Below are 24983 nucleotides of genomic sequence, written 5' to 3' on the forward strand. Positions count from 1 at the left end.
TCAAAAGCATCTCCACAGTCAGTTTATCAATAGACAGATTCAGAAAATACTCTGAGCTGAAAAAAGCTGGAAGGAGAGAGAATATGCAAAGGAAGTATTACATAACTTTACCATGCTTTTGCTCTTCCCTGAAAGTCCATTTATGGCTTCTTTGTTAGGCACCTACCATATATTTCTATATAAAATAGACATTAGCACATATATGTTATTTATTTGCACATATATAATCTTTGCACAAAGAACAAATAAAACATCACAGCACAGACTTAGGTTCTTCAAGATCTGCCAGAAATCCTGTTTATTCACTTCCCTATCATCATCTTTATTTTATTCTTCATTTCTTGCAGTTCATCCATGAAGTTTTCTCCACTTTCTTCTACAGTGAGGTTTTTGAAAGATATGACAATTTCCTTGTCATGTAATGCGCACTAACGCCTAACCTGGAATTTCCTGTCCTTTGAATGGAAATTTCCAGAACTAACAATGAGACATACTTGTGCACTGCAAGTGCTGAAGCAGAGAAATGCAGCGGTACAGAAGAAAATAGGAAGTGGGACCGCAGGAAGAAAAGGTTGTGTTGGTTTTGTGATAATCAAATATTAGTAGATGATTGTGTTAATTGGTATTGAAAGACCTCACTAATTAATTTTGCAGCTGTAGAGTTCTGCAAAAAGAGAAGCTGATCACTGACCTGTCTGAAATGCAAATATTCATGGAAAACATCTTTTCTTTCTTTCTTCATAATAAATGAAATTCTAATTTTAATAATAAATGTTGAAGAATAAGCCTTCAAGAGTGTACATACATGTATACTTATTTACTGCACTTAGAGCTGCTCATTTGCTTTGATTTACTTGGGGTTTTGATCCATACTTCTTTCAGAAGCAAATGGTGAATTTCAGACACGTTGCTGAACTACAACGTCTGTCTCGTTTCAATATGTTATGTCGCATAAAGCAGGACAGTGCTCCTGGTGCCTGGTGACAGCAACCAGGGTAAGCTTCGATCGATAGACAAGCCCACAGTGCTGCTGCAAATTTGGACAAAGACAAAATAAGAACACCATGAGACAAGTTTGTGAGGACACTGACCACATGGGAGAGAAGAGGTGAGAAGGATCTTTTCTCCCTTCCCTTATGTCTCTTCTAGCTTAAAAAAATGAAGTGAAATGTTCAGCCAAAGTCTGTTGCTAAATGTGAAGCACAAAAAACAATCAGAAGGAAGGGAAAGGCAACACTGCCAACAGCAAGACACTGATCTCTGCTCATAACAGAAATATTCCTCGTAGTATAATTATTCTCTCTGACTTCTCCCCACTTTCTTCCTCCCACTTCATGCAACAGGGTATATGACAGGGAAACTACATATGTCACACAGAGCTACAATAGGGAGAACTGAGTAAGAACAGCCTTGGTTATGTACTTTCCCATTGAGAACAAGCTAAATGTTACCATTTCCCATCTCCAATTCTTCAAAATTGGTAATGCAGACAGTATACTTTAAGAAGAATGCCCATCTTGTCAAGTGACATTAGTAACAAACTCACACATTATTTTGACTTTAAATATATAAATATTTTTAAGGCAACTGCAATACACTACAATAAAATCTACTAAAGCAATCATCATACAATTGTAGGTTATGCATTGATTGGTATTCCCTGATATAAGCAAAATTCTGACTTCTCTCACAGCACTCCACAAAAAAAGAAATAGCAACTAGTGTAAAATTATTCCTGACTCTTTTCTTTCTAGCATTAAGGGTAGAAGTATTGGAATAGTATGACAGGAACTTGCAGAAAGAAGAACAAAGAAAAAAAGACTTAGACTGAAAAAGGAGTAAAGACAACATAAAAGGCTTCAAACATTCCCTTTTAATTGCAATGTTCTGTAATTAAAGCCAATTTTGATAATGGAGAGCATTATGGGTTTCACTCACATTTTATTCATTCCTTATTTTTCACTTTGGGAGATAGGACTCTCTTTACTCCTTAGTACTGTCAGAAGTCCCAGACAAAACCCCAAACCTTTTATTACAACAAACACATCCAAAACTTGGCAAATGTTGCCCTTGATAGCTTTCCTCTAAGAAAAACCTTTAGAAATGTAGTGAAATTCTTTAGAGCCTCCTATTTGTAATCCTCAGCCCACTTAAGACTGATTTAGTTATCAGAGGGAAGTAAACAAGATGCATCTTACAGTCTCTGCAGCTTACATCCTTCCTGACCTCCAGCAAGATGTCCCTAGACTTCCCCACTGTTACACAGGACAAATACCACTGGTCTCAGGCTACGGACTGACATTTTTTTCTGTCTCCGGCAGAGCTAACAGGAGTCATCACTGTATTCCTCCTGCTATTACCCTTTATATTCATACGGGAGTTGTGCCCCATTGAACAATGTGGGAAAACAGAATATTGTCTGTAAGCAATCCATAATTCTCTTCAGCTACAATAACCCAGTTAGTTTACACAGTTTAGGTGGGTCATCTGAGCTAGCCTCACCAACACTGCCCAGCCATGCAGCAGAGCAGGGAATATGGTGATTTCTAGCAACAATGAAATGACAAGTAATATGGCATCTATTTTTTTTAACATGCCTTGTCAGATGCAGAAAAGGATCCGTGCCCACAACTATAGAAAACCATGATGGCAGTTAGCTATTCTAGTCCCATCCACAGGAAGAAAGGTCCTCTGCGTACCTCAGTTCCATTTCAACCTGCCTGGTTTAAAATTAAACAATTTATTTGCAAGTAATATTCCCCAAAAGCACTTCAGTCTGGGGACTGGAATGCTCTCCCCTTCATACTGTGCTTCTCTAACGACTGATCGGACCCAGTAGTGACACATATTCTGTGGAGATTACACTTTTTGTTAATTGGCCATGTTCAATATAAAGAAAAGTAGCAGGATAAATAGATTAGTTGGGTTCAGTACAAGCCATGGTGGCAGATGAAAAGAGCATTGAACAGAGAAAATGAAGGAAACACGAAATAAGCAAATTACACAGACACGAGATTAGTTCAGGCTTCCTATTGATCACAAGAATTGGATTTTATCACTCCAGATAACACATCCCACATTGTCACCAATTCAAAACCTATCTGCAGTGATTACCCTTTATGTATCAGTGCATATGGGCATGGCTGCAGTCACAGTCAGCAAGTTATAGTTTTAATGTGCTTGATGTAACAAGCATACAGTAAGCATTTTAATATGGCGAGGTATTAAGTCATACATCTTGAAAGAAACAAGACAGGCAATACTTACTAAAATGGAGCAGTGATTTGAAAAGCAGCAGTTATTAAAAAAAAAAAAAAAGAAAAAAAGAAGAGATACAAGGGTTTTGGCTGAGAAGTCATCTAAACACGAGTTCCTAATGTTGAAAAGGGGATATGTGTAATAGTGCATATAGTATTGCATTTTGACTTGGTGCTGGTATGGCTCATGTGCCCTTTGCTAACATTCACATTTCAAAAGGCATGTGAACAATCTTGAAATCTTTTTGTTCAGAGAAAACAGACACGTGAGAACACTTAAGGATTAGAAAGCACAAAGCTCTCAGTGGTTCAGCACTTGGGCTTTTCAGATGACTATGGGTTAACTTTGACCTCACCCTATATATTTCTACAGGGAAACAGAACAGAAACATCATCAGTCCAGTAGACAAAGTCTATAACTGCTACTAAGACTGGAAACTGCATTATTTCTCATACAGGTTTCTAAATGGTAAAGTCTTAAGGGAGAAAGCAACTACCTGAAGATTTTACCATTGGAAATAGTGGGGTTTCCATCATGTGCTATTTAAAAATCAAGATTGGATGTTCTTTTCCAAAAAGCCATGGTTCTGTCTTAATCAGCCCATCAATATCCTGTGTGTCATACAGAATCTCTGCCTAGGCAATCACAAATCTCCCCTCTGGGCATATAAGCTATTAATACATATTTCTGAAATCATGCAGGCTGAATAAACCAAGAAAGATATATATGTCAGTGAAAAAAAAACACCACCCTGGTGACTAAGCAACTATCTTGTTACTTAAATCCAACTAGTATTCAACAGGTTGTTCTGCTGATATGCACTACAAATCAGGTCAGGAAGTATAGACGATTACTATATGCAACTGTTCCTGAGAGTCTGATAATGAGATCAGGAACTAAAAGTATGAGACCCGCAGCTAGAAGAGACTTGAATGAAAGGATCCTAGCTCTGCTCCAGCGTTCCGCAGGCCGAAGAGACTGCACACAGGGTTACACTAAGTTGTTCTATACCATGAGCCAAATAGAATAACTGTCACAGTATTTACTATGATGCAAAGCAAAATTTCCTTTTAAGACATAGATTACACGGCTTAGTGCAATAAGCTCAGATATAAACCTGAGAGATCACAGTCGAAAATGCACAGCTAATATACATATTTTTCTCAGCACAGAAGCCAAGAAGCATTCAGCTCTATCTTTCTGCTACCACAAACACTGGCAAGATTCTCCCATTTCTCTTAAGTTTTTGTTTTGTCTCACTGATGGGCCATTTACTTGTAGCTGTAATTTTTCAATAATTTATTCTGTATAATGATAATTATCAGACTAAATGTTGCTTCTGTGTTCGGAAAACTGTGCAAGACCAATATTCTCATGCCAATGAAGAGAAAAGGAAAGAAAATGTGAGATGCAGGTGCCCTCACACTGTCTTACTGTTTGGTCCTATGTACGGCACAGCATGTACTGATTAGTTCCTCTTTCAGTTGACAAGAGGCTTAAAATAAGGTCCTTTTAGGCCGGAGAGAAGGCATACAGAGTATATGGGCACGCAGAGCTAGAGGTAACTTGGAAGAAATCCAGCTATTAGTAAGTAATCGCTTTTCTTTGAAAACTGCATAAGAGAGACTCTGCCAGGTGTGGCAGCCTGGAAGGAGTTTCAGAAAAGGACAGTGGACAAAAAGCAGAGACCACTGTGAGCTTAACAGCACAAAATATTTTAACTTGGTGAAAATATGACCAAACCTCAGTGGTGTTACTCTGCAGCTCTTGTCTGCATATGGGAGACAATACAGTAATATTTAATAAACAGAACTCTGATATTATTACAGGAAGATGAAATGAGATTGAACATTTCTAGGGTCTTTAGTGAAACAAGATTTCCAGTTCAAAATGCAGAATATTTTTGGTTGTAGATATAAGAAAATAAATAATTGAAAGACACATTTGCTTATGACTGATTAAAGTTCACAAAGCCTCTGACACCTTCAATTTTCCATTACTTCTAACAGCTTCTGCATTTTCCAAAATTATTGCAATATCAAAACTATAAAAACTTTTTAGTCTATCAGAAAGGTGTGCATAAATAGCAAAGGATCCACATCAATCTAGACAGGAGCTTCCTCATCAGAAAGACTTCAAAATGTTCAATTTAATTATTTAAATATGTTTGTTTTCAGAAAAAGAACTTAATATATCTAGAGAGAAGGGATACTTTCTAAATTTAGAGTTATGCTTTATATTGATCAAAATAAATTTGCTCATGTATATGAGTATAGAAAACTCACCTTCCAGAAGTTATCTACTTTGCCATAAACGAGAGATTGATTCTGCCTTTTGATGTCATTAATGTGTTTAATGTCACTGGAATTCAGATGCTGCTCCACCACAAATCCAAGGAAGCTGTTATCCGGAGTGTGAGCTGTAAGAAACAGAGCACATTCAAAACCTTTTGAAGTAACAGTTAATGTTACAAAAGCGTGAATGTTGTCAGAAAAGTTGGTATAAGGAACATACTATTCAACAGATCACTTCCTTCACATTCATACTGAGATACATTTACTTGCTTTATTATCAAGAATAGTTCTTATTAATTTTAAGTCATGCTGCATATGCCTACTGAAGTAAGCAGGTTTTTTCTGGCTTGTTTCTGGCAATAAAAATTCTGTAGCTGGACTGAGGCCAATGAAAATAATTTTTTGTGTGCTGAGCTTTATTTTACTATTAAAGATAAGAGAACCAGAAGAAATCCAGCTTGACAGAGATGCAATACCAATAATTTCAAAAAACCCTGGATTTATGCTTGTTGACAAAGCTATGTGTTGCTCAATGTCATAAATAAACTTTAGTAAATGTGTTGGGTTCACCTCCTATATCGGAAGAGCTAACACCAACCATCCAACTCACTGCATATTATGCATCCACACTAATTACTAGCCCACAAAGTCACACTATGCCAATCAGAATACAAATTTCACTGCCTAATTCACTCAGATATATCTATCATAAAATATTGAAAGGTGACGACTGAAGCTAGAAAAATTGTGTTCATTCACTGTCCAGACAAATAAAGTGCATGCAAAGGATTTAATTTTCTGTATTATTTTTAGCCTCGATTGGTCTTTTTCCAGCAGTGACATCCAGCAATACTAGCCACTGTTCTCCTCCTATAAAGACACAGACCTATAGGCTCATTAAAACTAAGGGGGATTTTGTTCTGGGTTTTGTTGTTTGCTTTGTTTTGTGTGATTTTTTTTTTTTTTCTTAGACAGGGTGTTTAATTCCAGGAATGGACTCCAACATTCAAGGCTCCAGGTAAAAATCCATCCCTACTATAGAAAAATTACTTCAACATGTGAGATTTTTGCATCTATCTGAAAAGCGTCATAGGCTCACAAGTTTACATTGAAATAGGCTCCAATAAACACTAGGATCTCCTCCCTTTTAAATTTTGGCAGACAAGTTGACAAATTCTTACTAAGCACACTTTGCAAAGTTAAAAACCAAACCAAAACCAAACCCCAAAGACAACACCCCAAGCACTTATAATACATGCAATGCTAAACCTATGAGTTCTAAAAAAAAAAAAAAAAAAAAAATTCTATTGCAATTATGAGGTTTTGCTTTTTAATTGCTGAAAATCAGCCAACTGGATAATGCAGTAGAACAGAGAAACCATACACAGCGTACACTTCCCTCTGCCATTACATTTAGTCTTTCAAATGACAATTACTCTTTTTCACAAAAAATGCCTCAGCAACAGCTAGGCACTTACTTGGACCCAAGGACTTTTTAGAATTTAGCATAGCAAATGGCACGTTGCAAATATGCCTGAGAAGGGGCATTTTTCCATCCTTTCATATTTTTGGATGAGAGACTGCATTCAAAGGAGAGGCAAGGCAGTACACACTCAAAAGAAAAATAAACCTTTGTTAAAGTTAGCACTTAGAACTGGTGGAATTCAGTGCCTCAAACAGCACTGACAGGAAGCACTGAGATGGACTTTTAAGCAAGATCATGCAGTTTTAAAAGCACCAGTGCTGTTATTTTGCATAAAAGAATTTAAATAAAAAACAAAAAGCGAAAAAAAAAAAAACCCTTATGCTTCTGGAAAGCTCAGAGAACAGTCAAGCATTTAGTAATGTGCCACAAGTTTGAATATGGCTTGCTCATTGCTCACTAATAATTTTCTGCTCTTATAATCAGAGTTCTCAAAACATAATAGAGTCTGGGGATCTTGGGAAGCTATCCAGGGTTCCAATCTGTCATAAAATCTTTAGTGATGCATAACATGCACTTTTAACCACAACCCCATAAAGATGGTGCTATCTCTGCAGCAGAGAACAAAAAACAAAAGTAAACTTTAAATATTGCAAAACACACTGACTCTTCTGCACCTAGTACAAAAAGAAGCAAAATCCTTGAATAATCTGCAGCACTGGAATCACTCATGTTTCAGAATGAATTTGCTTGCAATTTATTTACCACTATTCCTGCAAAGGAAAACCCACACTCATTTCCAGTATTAAAAATTGGAAATGGTTATTTATTGAAATTCCAATAGTCATACTCTTCTGCAAATTCCTTATGAAGTTATTCGCTCTGAACAAGAGACTGCAACAGTAGTCTATACTGCCACAACAGAGATCATCTCTACAGAGAAGATTTACTTTCTCCTGCATTTCATGGAGTGGGATTGAGGAGTGCAGACACACAGCATGCAGCTGTACCACAAGTATTCATGCAACTATTTTCCTCAAGTGCATCATCACCCTTGGTGCTATCTTGAACAGGACCTCACACACAAATTTCCCTAGAGCTGGACTACTTAAATACAGCATGATGGAGCTTTCAGCTCCTTTTCCGTTTAGGACATAAACCAATAAATATTAGCAAACCAGGTGGATATGGAACAAGATCTGCTTACTAAAACACAAACTCTGCAACCACTTCCAAGTTACATTTCCCCGCCATGCATTTTGTTACTTGCTTCGAAACAACTGTGAATGCAGTCTTTTATCTTTCGAACAACCTTCACTTATATTTCTCTGGAAAAATTTGCACAGCAAATGTTGACAGACAAAATATGCCTCTCTCAAGAATTTTACAGGGCAACTGAAATCAAAAGCATGTCAGCCAGACAGCAGCATGTATAATTCTGCTATGAAAAGCAGAAAAGTTTGAAAGACTTGACTATGAAGTCTGATGAGAAAGAACAGTGCATGCCCTGGCCTTAGTCTCAGATGGGGACCACCGCCAAACTTTGGAGGTCAGGCTGGTCACTACCAAGTGTTTCTTACAGACTTGGACTGAGAAGTTGCTGCATACAACAGCATGCACTTTCCTCTTTCCTAAGCCTCACTAACCCTCAAACTCGCTGGCAGTAGTGAATCTTTCTGCACCTTTCAGAGATAAACTACTACTACAATGCAAGAGAAAGATACTTTGATTCTAGAACCTTTTGCCCTACAGTCAAAGATTAGGGCTGGAGCAGGTCACTGAAATAATTTAATCTGACTCAATTTATAGAGAATTTTTTTTGTGTGTGTTTGTTTCTTTTTCAGGGTTTTTTAAAGCTATTTAACGATGCTTCAAGTATCTACAGCAGTGCTGAAATCTACTACTTGTTTTTCAATAGCTTTGTACACTGCTGGCAAATAAATGTGAATCAGTTCATCTCAGGATGAATGCTCACAATAAGAAAACAAGCTAGGTTAAAATTTTGAGAAATCCACAAAAAAGTAGAGACAAACCCCGTTAATTTTGCTGAGTGTTAGTTTATTAATCTTGAACACAAAGAAACAGCAAAGGAATTGTGCAGCTCAATTGTTGTGGGGAAAAAAGCAGAAATACAACAACATAGTTGCAAACTTCAGTTTAACATGATGAAATGCAAGAGTGTGGTTTATAACAATGCAATCTAGCAAGTTCCTCAAAATCCTATCACTGCACAGCAGGATTTCAGACAGCAAAACTAACAAAACCAAACTGACTGACACTTGAAGGAAAGGCCAATCAGCTCTTTCCACAGGTACGCTGAGAATAAAGTTTCCTACCATTATTTATATCACGTTTATACTGTTATCTTCTGCTCACTGTATGAAAGCATGATAGAGCTTTTGCAAAGTCTACAGATGCTTATTGACACAATTCTCCCCGTTTAGCAGCTGCATTTTATTAAACCATGAACTTGCCTTTCATAGAATCATAGAATAGTTTAGATTGGAAAAGACCTTTAAGACCAGTGAGTCTAACTGTTAACCTAGCACTGCCAAGTCCACCACTAACCCATGTCCCTAAGCACCACATCTACGCATCTTTTAAATACCTCCAGGGATGGTGACTCAACCACTTCCCTGGGCAGCCTGTTCCAATGCTTGATAATCCTTTTGGTGAAGAAATTTTTCCAAATATCCAATCTAAACCTCCGCTGGCACAATTTGGGGCTGCTTCTTGTTGTCCTATCACTTGTTACTTGGGAGAAGAGACCAACACCCATCTCACTACAACCACCTTTCAGGCAGTTGTAGAGAGTGATAAGGTCTCCCCTCAGCCTCCTTTTCTCCAGACTAAACCACCCCAGTTCCCTCAGCTGCTTCTCACAGGACTTGTGCTCTAGACCCTTCACCAGCTTCGCTGCTCTTCTTTGGACACGCTCCAGCATCTCAGTACAAAAGTCTACAACTCCGAAGCAAATCCTCCAAGCCAAACTCTACAAGCTCCAACTTATTTAGAATCACAGGGATACTTACGGAACATTGTATAAAACTGCTGTGGATTAAGGTTCCACTTTCCCCATGGTGTCTTGTGGCCTTTAGACTGGGCATAATGGGCATGGTTAAACTCTGGTTCAGTTCCAAAGGAATCCAGAACTCTTAGCATACACCTAAAAGAAAAAAAATAAAAATTACTGTAGGTACACATACATATGTAGAGATAAGCATGTGTATATATATATGTAGTTATGATAATTAAGAAGATGTGTTTTGGTTTTGTTTGCAATGTGGATGATTTATAAAATGAAGGTACATTTTAATTACAAACATTTCTGTTAATATTACATTCACAAAGACATTACAATCAAGAAATTCAAGGACATATCAGACATTCAAATAGAAACTCTGGCACTTAGTTTGGGTGTCTGTCTTCTTACAGAATGAAGTTATGCTTTAACATCCAAGTAGAGCTTATGGAAATTCTACTTTGGTCACCTACATTCCTGGGGCTCTGAAGTAGAATTTAGGCAGAAAAACAGAGGATTCTTCATCTATTTTCTAATGTTTTCACCCATTACTACAAAACCAATGCAACAACCAAGGGCCGCATACCAAGAAGATCAGAGCAGAATAGCACTTTGTCTTCAGATAATTGTATTTAGTCTCCAGGTTCTGACTTTCAGGTCAACTACACTTACTGGAGAAGCACTGAAGACAGTTTAATTTGCTGAATGTTTGCAGTCAGGCCATTTATTTGTTTTATTTTGAAACATTTTGTCACAGACTTCTGAAGAAACAATATAGAAGTCAAATATCTGCAACAACCACTCTACAACTGAGAGAAACCTTGGCATGGGATTAAAAAGTGTCTGGGATGAAAGATACACACTCAGTCCTTTATTTAAAGTCCTAATAATTCCTTGAAAAAAATTTACTTCATTTACAAGCAGGTCCTTTCAAAAAAAGAGCCCATAGTACATGCAAGGCAGAAAAAGTCTCAGTATGAATAAGAGGCCACACATTCTAGCATACAGATTCCCGAAGTTATGTTTCCAAAACGCAGCCCGCCAAACCTTTGATATGGCTTGGACAGGAACTTTATGGGCATCATACTGACCATTGGCTCCACTGCAAAAGAACTGGATTATATAGCTCCAAAGCTGCTGACGCTACCATTCTTCAGCCCTCCACAAACAAAATGTTCAGAAAAGACTTATATAGGATGTGTTCCTACATCACCTGCCACCGTGTTATAAAGACATGAATTTTTATCACTGCACCTTGTATCACTGGGCTTGTACATGCTAAGGAAGAAACACAACTTCTCAGGTGGCAGAGAAGGCAGGTAGCTGCAACAGTTCCTATTAAAAATAGCTATATTGTTCAGTCTTCAACATTTCCTGTGCCCCAATTCCACATACATTCTGTTCAGTAAAACATCAAGATTTGGGATTTAAAATCTGAAAGAACTTTGCCCCCAAAAGGTGAAAGAACTTGGCTACAACCATTTTTCAGCTTTAAGAGATGAAAGCATTTTGTCCCAAAAATACATTTATATATTTCTTATTTGTTGCTCCTTTCTCTAAAGTATTCACTGAATTGAGAAACAGAAAAAACCAGCAGCTTTTAAATTCTCGTACGAAATGCCACCTTTGTACTTGAAAGTACAAATAGAGCAAATTTACTTTTTTTTTTGTATCTTCACAGAGCTCTTAAGCAAAAAGAAAGTAAAAATATACAACACATTATGATTCACCAAACAACAAAGCTGACCGATCAGTTTCTGTGCAGTGTTTCATGTCAACTGTTCTCAATGAAAATATTTTACAACAGTGGCAATTATCTCTGCATAATACAAAATACTCCAGCAGGACCAAAACAACTTCTGCACTGATGAATCATTTGGTAATAAAAGCCCTTTTATTTCTTGGCAGGCCTTAAAACAAATTTCTTATCAAACATACAGCTTTTGACCAGGTACTTGAGTACAGGGAATGAAAAATGGGTGAAAGCTACTGAAAAACTGCAACATTACTAGAGTTTGTCAAATTATATATGTAAGGACCACTATGTCACATGTGATCATCTCAATGCTTTGTTTCCTCTCTTTTTCCTGTATTGAGATGTAAGGTACGTAGCACTAACTCTACACAGGGAGATGTGTCACTATGCCAAATACACACAGGGTCTCTGAAGCACGACAGGAAACGTGATGCTATGGAAACTAAGCTAAACTGGGAAGCAAGGAAAACAAAACAATAATCATATGATTCAGGCATAAAGTAAGTTGGAAAAGAGAAAAGGATCACAGGAGAAAGTGCAAGTGTGTGCAGAAATGGTATGAGAGATCAAAGGTTCAAGTGGTGAACCTAATCCCTGAAATGTAGCAGAAAAGAATTGGTAAAGATTTAAAATTTAGAAATGAATGTAATTAATGCTAGTTATGCTGAACTGATATTCTCCATTTGTTTCACTTAGTGGTTTAAACCTCTTTCAATTGAACCACTTTAAAATGAAAAATTTAATTTTGCATACAACGTTTTAGCATTTCTAAAGTGAATTGATTGATGTTGAAAATGGCAAAACAGGTTTGTTTTTTTTTAAATCAGGGATATAGTTTAAATAAAAATGTTAATTTAGTGTAATTTTAACTTCAGTTTTTCACTCCATTCCCCCTTCCTTCCTAAAATATCACCTAGCTTTAGCAGTGAAGTTGCAGAGAATTACAGCATGCCTTAGAATTGGTGTCAGACTGATTAGTCTATTCATTGACTAATTAAAAAGAAGATTGGTGGGTAGCAAACTGCTTATAGAAACATCCATATTAAAGTCTTCTTTCTTCTAGCATATTAGAAGTGACAATTTTTGGGCTCAGACAAAAGTAACCCAGGACTATCACCATTTTTAAAGTGAGCATTTTTCCATAATTATTGGGCGTAAGCACAATCTTAGCTGGGCTCTCCTAGTAAAAGAATTTATACACATTTTTTCATATCCTACTCCCACCTGAGGTTATAATATACTTACATATACTTCATCTTTGTTTAAACAAGCAATGCTGTCCAGCAGCACCCATTGCTGTCAGCAACTACTGCTTATGCCAGCATAAACTGCTAAATAAATTGTACATATATGCCAGTGGCTGCAGACATCTTCCTGGGAATAAGCTGGTCAAAACCCAACTGGTTCTGGTTTGGAAACTCTGTAGGGGCACTGACCTCAGACACAGCAACCTGCCAGCACAGATACCCAACTCCAGACTGTTTTGGTTTATGTCCAGCCAGCTCAGATCATGAGCAGCTCATACCTGCCTACAGAAATCCTTGTAGACACACACATTAACTTTCAGACCACTCAGTACTTGCATTTAAAATGTAAAAACTTAGTCAGAAAATAACCCTCCTAGAACAGATGTGTTCTAGAGAACATGTAAGAAGCAGGAATGTTGCTCATTTTTCAGGATAGCTGTCATGTTAATTTATTTCAAGAATAAAGCCGGTTGGATTTTTGGCATATGGGAATGACTCATTGCTACAGAGAGACTGTAGAAAAATGAAAAAATACCAGATTCTTATGTGCTGTATGGAGGATGCAGGTGCTAAGAAAGGCAATGAGCTGCACTCCTCAAACTATATTAAGCTACTAATTTTTATGTTGCTTCATTGTGCATAAACTGCATTCAAATATCCAGACTTCACAACTGAAAAATACAGCAAGTCCAGACATTCTTCTGCTTGAAAATAAGGGGCGCTCAAAAATGAGATCTGTTTTGCTATATTCATGCTATTTACAGCACCAATTATACCACAGATAAAGCACATCCTACCAAGAGTTGCTGGTGCCACAGATCTCAGATGTACAAAATGGTATTTCAGTTGTTCAGAAACACACACTTCTCAGAGCAGCAGGGTCATTCTTTTGAGCTCACAGTTCTAGAAACCTGATTTGCAATTACCAAAAATTTCCTCAGGGCTCAAGCTGACTCACAAAAATCATAAGTGGCACTCTTATCAAGAGACTGTTCTGAAAGCATGGGTGTGTTCTACCACTCTATTCCAATCTGAAGTGAGTAAACAAGTTGTAATTTATTTGTATTTGAGTCTGGTCTACATAAACCAGACTGAGCTGACCAGCACGTCTGCTGAAATGCAGTATGGCATTAAGCAAAACACTTCTTTCAAGACAAAGAATTACTACTAACATTAAATACAACTGAGCAAGAAAGCCAAGTTTGTAAAGAACAAAGGCTATAAGGCAGTTTTATTTGTGATAATGTTTCTTTTACTGGAGAGAATTAAACAAAGACATATAATTATGCTCTTACAATAGACTTACCAGTTTTAACTTAAAAAAAATTTAATGACAAAATTTATGAGGTAATTCATGGTGGTGAGAGAAAAAATGTGATTGCAAGAAGATCCTCAAATCGGAGATAGCTTGCATGAAGCTATGAATTAATTCTCCTGCTCTAATCAATTCTGGTAGTCTCTGCTAGACTCTGGACCCCATTTTGTACACTGAACTTGAGGAACAGTATCAAGCAATTAGCGAGATTCCCAACAAATGCAACAAGTTTGATGAAAGGCCTACAAGACCTGAATTATAAGGAAAGATTCAAACTCCTGAATTTATTTTGAAGAAAAGCAAATTGAAGGAAAATCAGTATATAAGATGTTCTAGAGGCTGGCAGAGAAGATAAGGAAGTAATTTATTCCCCAGAACCATAATAGAATAATCAGTAACAGGCAATTTGCGAGAAATCAAACCAAGAAAAACACTTTAAAGAAAAGCTTAACACTATAAAACAATAGCTGAGGTTATCTTTTGGAGTCTTCAGTAAAAGATTAGACAAAAATCTTTCAAGAACAACAAATACATCCGATCTACTTTGCAGCAAGGGCATGGACTAGATATGTTGAAGAAAACAGGCATTAAGTAAGTTTTTTCTTCTTCAAAAGCCTAACAAAAACTCCTACACTACCCTAAGGTATTTATTTAGAGTTAAATTTAATTCTACTCTCCTAAACCAGAAAAAGTCAGTCATTACCATAAATTAGGAATCAATCAAAAACCGATTGACAATTTAAGATTTAATGATTCATGAAATAAGCAAGAAAAATTGAAGAGTGAGTCTAATAATCTCCATGTCCTGCTGCATTTCCATAACTTCGTAACAGAATATATCAAATAGGAAATTGAAAGCAAAAGGGAAGAAACATTTTAAATTTATAAGTATGGTTTTACATCCTGACCACAATACCGTATGTGATCTTCCGGTGAAAATTGTATCTGGCAGACAGACAACCAACTGTAGCTCAGTGGAAAATGGGATTATCTTTATTAGCAGACTCCTAAAACCCAGAATATCCATTTATTCCTCTGCTTCAAAAAAGAGATTAAGACTAATCTAATCTGCAACATTGATCACAGTACTCTCATTTAAAATTACGCTGAAAAGATCCAATGTTCTAGAAAATCCTGAGGTAGAGAGAAAATAATTTTTCTGCCTGCAGTGAACACCTTTCAATACCTTCCTTCAAGTAGGATTTACTGAACTTTATGGATCATGAAACACAGCTAATTTGATTAGGTATAGAAAAATCAAAGTCAGTAATTTAGATTTGGTTTTATTTCATGCTGATATGTACTCGTATAATACATGGGAGGCTTGCTGATTTAAAGTTATTGGCAAGAAGAAATGTGGTTCTAAAACTGCAGACACTAAGAAGGCTGTACAAAGCAATTTCTTGTGACTGCCATCTTCCATTTCTAATGAAAAGATGTTTATAGATTACAGAAGCAACAATTGCCGTTACCAGCAGGTTTATTCTTTAGACCTACCCCTGAAGACAACTCTTCTCCCAACATCTTAAGGGACGGAACAGAAAAAAATTGCATTGCGGTTGTTGGGCAATACGATTATAATAGATAAGTCTCCACAATCATCAATCCAGTATGGCTACAAACACTGACAAGGGAAACATGCCTTTCATATTCCAAAGGCTTTTTGTTGTTGTAAACAGCAAAATCCAATAGTCTCTCATCTTTTGTTTTACAGAACAAAAGGGGTGGGGTGGGTGTGTAAAGAAGGGAGGGAAAGAAAGGCAAACGTGATGACTCAACAAGATAATATAATTCATTAAGATTAAAAATGTTTGAATCCACGAATCCCAAACTTGCTGGGGGGGGATAAAGATGGTATGCAACAAACAGCTAATAGCCCCGTTATTTCTAAGAGTGAAAGACAACAGAGAACCACATTTTTACTTTTAAATGAATTCAAATTCACATAGATGTGCTCATCTCAGTATTTTGACATGTTATGCAACAAAAGCGCTTTAACACAGCACTTAAGAGGTCAAATAAGTGTTATACTTACTGGTAATGTACCCATGATGGACCAAGGGTTTTCTTAAACTGAGTGAGTCCCACAATATCAATGTAAATGAGTTCTACAACTTTATCCCCTTGGGTAGGGCAACCAGATCTGTTACCTACAACCTTCTTCATAATCCTAAACAAAGAAAGAAGGAATATGGAAAGGTATTACTATCCAAATACCTTGAATAGATGCTGTAATACTGTTTATACCAATAATTCTCCTGTCCAAAAAAGCCTTACTCTTATCTTTTCCAAAACAGGAACCATGTAAGAACATTGAAATGCTAAAGATGCTCAGCATTTATTAAAGAACTGTTTATACATGAGTAAAGTGCTAATTTTCACTAAAAACATCATACAGTTTAAAAGAGAATACTATGGTTGGAATGTTTAAAAATAGCATGCTTTGAAATTATTTGAAACAATTTCTGGCTTCTATTGACAGCTTTACAGTGTAAGAGCTCTGTATAAAATGACAGTGTCATGTTTGTTACAAAAAAAATGAAAGCTACAGAAAAAGTGTATGTGCTCAAGCTTAAAACAGACAGTTTATGCCTAATGCTGAACCAGTATGCAAAGCAAGACAAAGATGAGTGAGGTAGCAATTTGACCTAACATAAGCAATTAACTGCATCAAAAGTAATGTGTTTAAAGGATTTAAACCTTCATTTTAAAATCAGATACTGAGTGAAGAATAGCAGAAACTGAAGAGGATGACACAGAACTAGGCTAGTCTGTAACTTTTCCTATTGCAGCTGGTTAAAGCACCTGGAATGTTAAAGAATAAGCTGCTTAGTTTGAATTTTACAACGTTCATTTATGAAGTCTCAGGAGCCTGAAGCTACAATGAAAACACATTATCCTTTTCATAGCACATATACTTAGCTCATGAAAATAATCTTATCGTCTGTTTAGTGAATTATCACTTTCATTTTAAGCTTCAAGAAATTATATAGTGTTAATAGAAGCGTCAAGAGTTTACAATTCTTTTTTTTTGCATTCCAGTTTCAAATGTGAAAGTAATCTCCTTACTCCTTGAGCTCTGCCAGTGAAGCTGAAATCCTGATGTCATGGCCCAGTAAGTAGAGAGATGTAATTAAATCACTCCACTGGACTAATTCACCAAGTGGGCCACCACTAAACGCATTTTCTGCAATCTTGAATCCAGATTCTTTTGTTAAAAGTCCTAGATGAACAAGAATCTAGAAAGGAAAGTCATGTGTTAGAATTATTAGACATTAAGCATGCAACTATTATGCATCACAGCATTTTTTTTTTCTTTCTATTAAATTCCAACTATGGCCAAAAAAAAAAACCCCAAAAAATCCCATACTGCCACCCGAATAATTTAATTTTATAATGGATCTCTAGAACAGTAATTATGTTACCGCATTGTTTTGCGCTATTATCTGCCACCAGATCAGTAATTAAACAGACCTCCAAAACTGGTGTTATTCACAAAATAATCTGCAATTCTACACAGAAAGTTGTGGCTCACATTAGCTTCTTTTGATTGACAAACGACTTATATTCTCAAGTAGGATACACTTGCTTATGCAAGACAGTATAGTTAAGGAAGGATATCCTGTTGTGAAGAAGCCGTTAAGAACTCTGAAAGACTGCATAAGAGTAACAGGATACTTTCCAAACCTCTAGTCTCCATTGCCACTGGAGGAGATTTTTCTCTGTAGTTCCTTGAAATTTGTGTCTGCCTTTCTAACAAAGCACAGAAGTTAAGTTCCAAACACTTCGCTACATACCTGGACTGTTATTTGAGTGTGGGTGCATATAGTGCCAAGCATAAGAACTCCCAAACACCAAAACCCTTTTCCCTCCCTCTTTATAAAAAGAGCCAACATTCAAAACCATTTTGTTCGAATGTCTTGCAGCTCCCAGAACTGAAGTTGACATATTAAAATGAAATCACAGAGCAACCTCAAAGGACTTTTAAAAGCAAAGAATAAGCACTAGAGCATCCTATCAAAGCTGCCTGTGCAAGACAATACTGCTTCTGGTTATTCTTGAGTTTATATATTCCCTGATGTTATATTTCTTTAATAAAACAGGCTGGAGGGCTCCTTGACAGAGGGTGAGCCTACTCAAAGACTGTAGTACGTGTCAAAATTAAAGCTGCAATATGGAGCCTAGATCTCATGTGAGGCCTGAGAATCTCAAGCAAGGAGCTGAGCTGCAGCCAGCCAGGCTTAGGAGAAGGTAGAAACATGACTGCACAGCCTGCTGTCACTCAGGACTGGCTGCATTATGAACAAGGTGGGAAGAGAAACCCGTTGTTGTGTTTACAACTTTCAGCTTTATCTTAACTAGTTGAGGTAATTAAAAAAAGTAAATTAAGTCAAATAAAATAGAACTTTTCACTTCAAGAATCTCATGCTTTTTAAATTGAGCTCATTACAGGAGGTCTAAACTGATCCGATCCAAAGTTGTCAACTTTAAATCTACTCAAATCCAAACCAGATATGTAGAGTCTCAATTTTGGACAAAGAATATGTACAATTGTTGTTTTCTATGACTGCATAAAACACTCCAGTGTCATCAGCTTGCAGTAAATTCACAGTTTCTCCCTTTAGAAACTTCTACATAGTCTCTATTTTATCCAAAAGGAAGGAGGTTAGAAAACTTACTTAAAGATTGAGTCATGGAAATGATGTAAAACTATTTGTGTAACAGTAGTTTCAAACAGCAAAATACTTCTTGAAAAGAGGCACAACATGAGCCTTTTAGGCATATTTGGTATTTCCACTCTTAAGTTACCCCTGGACCAAGAAGCTTAAAAGAGTCCATATGTCTGCAAGTGGCAGGAATGAAAAATGTTTTCATTTACCTTTTTTCGTTTTCTCTTCTCCAAATTTTGTTTTTCTGCAAGTGATTTAATTGCTTCAATCCAGGTATCAGCCATTCGTCTGATGCGTAACATCATCCACCTGAATTCCTCATGTCTTGACATCATTTTGTAGAGATTATCAAAGTCGACGCGAATTTCAGCCTTCAATTAAAGCATTAAAAAAAACCCCAAAACATTACTTAATCTTCAAATAATGTACTTCCCAGAAGTGAAAAAAAATCTCAAATTAGAACTCTGCTTTACATTCCTCATTTAAAAAAAAAATAAAAAAAATACACTGCTAACACTAAAGTCAAGTTGAGATTTTAGTTCAAATATTTAAGATATCTTTAAACAGACATTTCTAAGCCACATAAATTACTGTTATTTTTTTATTGGTAGTATTTGGTAGCCCCAGAATACATTTGCAGTGTTTCACAATGTATTTATTTCTGCAATATAAGATTTGGTTTTGTTCATGTGCTTCAAAATGAGGTTAAAGTATCTCTAAAACACAATATAAAATCAGAACAATATGCTGAAGATTCATGTATATCATGAATATTCCAAATACAAGGAAGTCTCCTATTATACCATGAAGGAAGAAACATTATTAGAACATAAATTTTAAAGGAAATATTAATTTTAAAGCTAGACTAATCTAAGAACAATTGGTTTTACAAGATGAGACAGTCTATATCTAAGTTATGTAAGCAATGTTCATATACAGCCCAGCAATTATCTTAAAATACCTAAGTGCTACATAATTAGGCTACAATAATTTAGAAACAACTCTGCATGCTGTAGAGCTTTTAAAGGAAAAAAATTAGGAGTAATCAAAATGTTGCTACAAAACTGAAATGTATATAAGCCTCTTCCATTAAGGTATTTTTATCGAGATCTATGGGACAATAAAAATGGACAGTTTCATATACGGTCACTTAACACTAGTGTACGGCCTATGGATTTGTAATTTTTCTTCAGTATCTGTGTACAATATTTCAAAAATCTAAACACAGACATGTTTTTAATGGAAATCACCACCAAGACTGCAGCGTGATACAATGCCTGGAGAAAATACATGATGAGCTACATATATACAGTCAAGGACGTTTCCCTTCAGTTTTGAGGAGCTGAGGAATAAAAATGGTAAGGTCTAGTCTTATCAGCATTTATGTGGCACAGGATTCCAGAATCTTTTGCATGAATCACAATTACTGAATTATTTCTTATGTTTTAACATTGTCCTTACCACTGTTTTTTGATCAGTTTCTTCATTAGGATTTTTTGCTCTCCAAGGTAAACGAGGACACCAATTTTCAACCTGTAAAACAATCACATGAAAAGAAATCATTCTATTCTACTTTCAGCTGGTCTACCAAAGTCTCTCACTGCCTTTATATTATACCTTTCTATGGCTTAAATAAGTCTTTGGCTGATCAGTAAGTCACTGCAAGGTGAAACTGCTTTTTGCAAGAAAAGCTTAAGATGACATTTTGCAATTCAATACTATTTTAACCTTGCAAATTTGCAACCAAAAGTCACGTTTAGATATTCATGATAATGAATACAGGAGATAAAACCCTTTCAAGGTAGAGGTCAAGTGTTAAATGCTCTAAATACAGTTTCCCTGAGCAGTTCCTAAATGTTTTCAAAAGCACTAGGTTTTTTTATGTTTCTAAACCTTAAAATAAAAATACATATTTTGCAACATTGCCCATCTCCCTAGAATATCTTTATAAAAAGGTAAAGACTGAAAAAACCCAAGGATCAAAGTCCTACCTTGTAGCAATCTAGACAAAATGTTGAAAGAAGAATAAAACCAAACCCATCCTATTTGAAGGGTATAAGTAACATAATTATAACGTAAGTAGCAATATCCACAAGTACTAATAGCTGTAATTCTTAGAGAAACACAATCAGTGTGAATGCAATACTTCTATTATGGTCTGTTAAAAAAAAAAAAAAGTACAACAGCTAGCAGTTAGGGAAGAAACAGTAAATGGATGGAAGTCACTGAAAGCTCCTGTGCTCTCCCTAGGGATCCTCCTTGTCCTGTAGAATCTTTATTATTCATGTGCCTTAAGAAATTAGACCATTCACTTTGAGGAAGAAGGAATTTCACTGTTGGAGGTAAACCCATGAAAACAGAAACATAACTGTACTGTGCAAAGGGAGAAATGCAAAAATTGTACTGTGCAAAGGGAGAAATGCTAAGATACCCCATCACTACTGATTAAGTTCACAACTCCCAAAGAATTAGAAGTCAGAGTTGCTCTCCTGGTTCCTCCAGTCATAGACCTGTCAAAACACAATTTTAGCTCAATCATGGTGCAGTAAGCCTGAAGCATTAGAGATTAAAAGCTTAAGATCATACCAAATGATTGCCTAGAAGATCAATCCCATGAAAATAAATTAATAGACACCATAACCTCATTAAAGAGAAGACATGTATCAAGCTTTGGTTCCTCAGACAAATTATATAGAAACATTAATTTGAATGCTATGACCTAATCTACTCAACATATTTAATACAACATTTGAAAGCAGTCAACTTCATTTGAAAACATCTGATTCTTACTGGTCTCCAACTCTAGAAACATACCAGAAATTGTAGCAATTAAGAACCCTAACTTTTATGAGTGGAAGTTGTGGAATCGCTCGTAGAAGAGAGTTGCAAGCTCCATATTACAAATAGTGCACAGTCCCAATATCTTTTTTTTTTTTTAAGTAGTACAAATAATTTTTAATTATTTCTAGCATTGAAACTGATCTATATTAAGATATTACATTTCAAGGACTACTGTACATGCCTCTTTTCTGCCTTCATGTATTTCACATTGCACCATCAGGCATCCTAAAGGAACGGAAGATTTTTCAGAGCTGCCAAGGACAGTTAGCAGCTTGCCTCACTGACTGAAAAACAAATATAGGGCTTTTGTGCTTTTAGAAATATTCCCTCTAATCTAAATTAAATTACAGTAATTCTAATCACAAATAAACACTTAAGAAGTAGACACAAAGTAATATCAGTGTACGCAGTAGGTCTAGCACTCATTCTGCCTTATTGATATTTTCAGTTAATTCCTCTTTTCATCAGAAATACCAATTTAACTCTCTGGAGAATTTTTAAATGCAGATTCTTCAAAGTATGCCAATTGTTTTGTTATTTTCAGGACTGATATAGGCACTAGGAAGAATGCATAGGCATTCTCTTACAGAAAAAAGAAAGAATTCTGCTCATTTTTAGGAGTCAATGGCTTACAAACTAAGAGCTGTTTTATGAGAGGATAATAGTTAACAAGAGCACCAAGAAAGCAAAGATGAAGGAAACAAATCTGACATACCATGGGAAGGGGAAAGAAGAAATTTGACTCAAGAGAAAGTGGGGATGGAGAGGCAAAATACTGACAAACCAGCCAAACTAGGATTACTTTAATAGCAAATTTCAGGTATTCTTGGGCAAAAAAGATCAGAGGTATACACGCCCCCAAGACGGAAACATTCTGACAGCAAAACCAGCCAAAATGCTAATACAAATTCCGTTGTCAGAACATGAGTTAATTTTTCAGAAAAATTAAAGAATCAACTGGAATTAATAAGTCACAGTTCTAAGAGAAACTGAGAGGAAAATCAGAATACGATTAGAGTGATGGCAGCAGGCAGAACACTCAAACACTCAACACTGATGCTCCCGCACCAGAAGTCACTTCTAGATCACAGCAGATGTTATCAGGTAGCTACAGAGCAAAGAAGGAGAAAGTGAAAAACTACAGCAGGGAAGCCTACCAAGTCATAACACCAGTACTTAGAGGTGTCTAGTACTCAAGAAATACCGCACTTCCAACAAAACCAAGGTTTTCTGAGGGAACAGAGATAATTTTCTCCATCTGAGGTTCTTGCTTTCTTGTTCAGTGAGAGCTACAGATGATCAACAGCCTACATACACTTTGGTAAAAGGGAGAGGGGTTTCAACCTATGCAACTACACAAGAAATTGAAGACTTCAGAGACAGCCTTTATAGAACTATTGGAAAAGGAAATGATAGCATTGACAGGCTTCTACTGCAGAATTACAAAGCCTGCTGATTTGATGTTAGTTATACAAGATATCTAGCAGGCTGCTAACTTTATCACTGCCTTCCTCAAAAACCACAGTAATTGTGTTTTTATATGTATTTCAAGTAAAAAGCTTCCAGTTAACTGTGTTTTTGCATTGCACTATGTAAAAGTAAGGTTTACAGTAGTACAAAGCCTCAGTAAAGACTGCTTCAAAATCTTATAAAGAAATTGTACTCAATATTTTGCATCAGAATTAAAAGTATCAGTTTACATTAATCCAGATGAGTAGCAAAACGTACTTTGTCTTCTGCTCTATTTAGCCCCATATAATGATTACGCAGTAGTGCAGAATACATACTACTTCTGTTGCAAATAATTTCAATAACCATATTGTTGCCCTTTCCCAAGACAACCACTTTCTGCTTTTTCCTTTGCTCTTGCATTACTTGGCCTTCCTCTCTTGCCCAGTGTATCAGTATTCAATTCAAACCGAGCACATTTCCTGTCCAGAACATGCAATCTTTCACCTTTAAGCCTAGAAACTACTTCTAATTGCAGCTCTTGGCAGGACCTACAGTTTCATGAGAACTTCCCATGACCTAGAAAGTGGGTGGATGGGGTTTTTTGTTTGTTTGTTTTTTAAAGAACCAAGTATTGCCACTTCAGCTAATCGCTTCAGGGTTTCTCATACAGAACACAGCAATGCCTATAACTAAATATGAAACCTAAGTGGTTATGTAATTTTCCTGGTTGCCTTGTGTGACTCAAATATGGCCAACAACGGTAGTAACTCTAGTTGTACTCATCATTTCTGAACAAGTCCTGTTGGTCTTCTCAGATTCAGAGTATTAACCACTGCCATCAGAACTTCTCTGAAAACAAAGATGGGTGCTATAGTTATTGAGAAATGCAGCAGGATGCTCATGAAATCATCTTTTTCCCAGCAAATACCAGGGAAAACTTAAACCATTTTTCTCAGACTTTTTGATGTAAGATAAGTACAAGTCAGGTTTTATTTCAGTGAGTACAAACTTCCAACTATAGATGTGGGAGAAAGAAAGGTAAGGCATGTCTAAAACTGCTGAGATTGGCTTGAGTGGAGGCCTTCAATGTCCTTTGCCTTGTGTGACAAATAAGCACCAACAATGATGCAAGCTCTGTGAAAACACCTGGGGCCTGGAACTTGCTTTTCTCCTCTTGCTCCCAAATTGCCTTAAGGGATTCTATCAGCTTTCCTTGAAACTACTAAGGGCGAGACAGACATAGGGCAGGGAATGTGAGGGGAAGAATTAGGGATGTGTTTTGCAACACATTTTCTGGAAGCTCCTACTACAGAACAGGGTGATGGGGGGGAAAAACCTGCTTTGGTTGATTTTGTATTGTACCACCTAACTCATAACAAAAAAGTTTGCAGAAAATGCAACAGCATTAAAGCGTAACTTGTCCTGGGCCAGGAACATTTGTGATTCTATAACATGTACAACGGGGAAAAAATGTGTGTATGTATACATACAAATGTGTATGTATACGATTATAAACAGGAAGATGATATAGCATGTGCTAATGCTGTAGTACACAGTTACAAATCTGGTATTGTTCCATTCACCTTTTCTCTGTCATTGGCAATGGTGACAGAAAGGATTATGATATCACTGAAGTGAGTCTAGATGAAATCTCCATCAGAAACTTACAAATACTTCAGCTTTGTCTTTGTTTAGGTACAGAATA

General features: G+C 36.4%; 1 protein-coding gene across 6 annotated transcripts in view; it reads right to left on the reverse strand.

Moving 5' to 3' along the window:
• MGAT5 (alpha-1,6-mannosylglycoprotein 6-beta-N-acetylglucosaminyltransferase) overlaps nt 1–24983 on the reverse strand; it is a 133308-nt gene that overhangs the window by 32840 nt on the left and 75485 nt on the right. For all 6 annotated transcript variants that reach the window (XM_054829878.1, XM_054829873.1, XM_054829875.1 and 3 more), the window contains 6 exons: nt 20447–20518; nt 19195–19356; nt 17385–17554; nt 16351–16485; nt 10008–10141; nt 5544–5677 (listed from right to left, as the gene is read on the reverse strand). In XM_054829878.1, coding sequence (XP_054685853.1) covers nt 5544–5677; nt 10008–10141; nt 16351–16485; nt 17385–17554; nt 19195–19356; nt 20447–20518 — 807 coding nt within the window. The remainder of the gene's footprint in view (nt 1–5543; nt 5678–10007; nt 10142–16350; nt 16486–17384; nt 17555–19194; nt 19357–20446; nt 20519–24983) is intronic.

This window comes from Grus americana, chromosome 6 (assembly GCF_028858705.1).
Source record: "Grus americana isolate bGruAme1 chromosome 6, bGruAme1.mat, whole genome shotgun sequence".
In the NCBI taxonomy this organism is placed as follows: Eukaryota; Metazoa; Chordata; class Aves; order Gruiformes; family Gruidae; genus Grus; species Grus americana.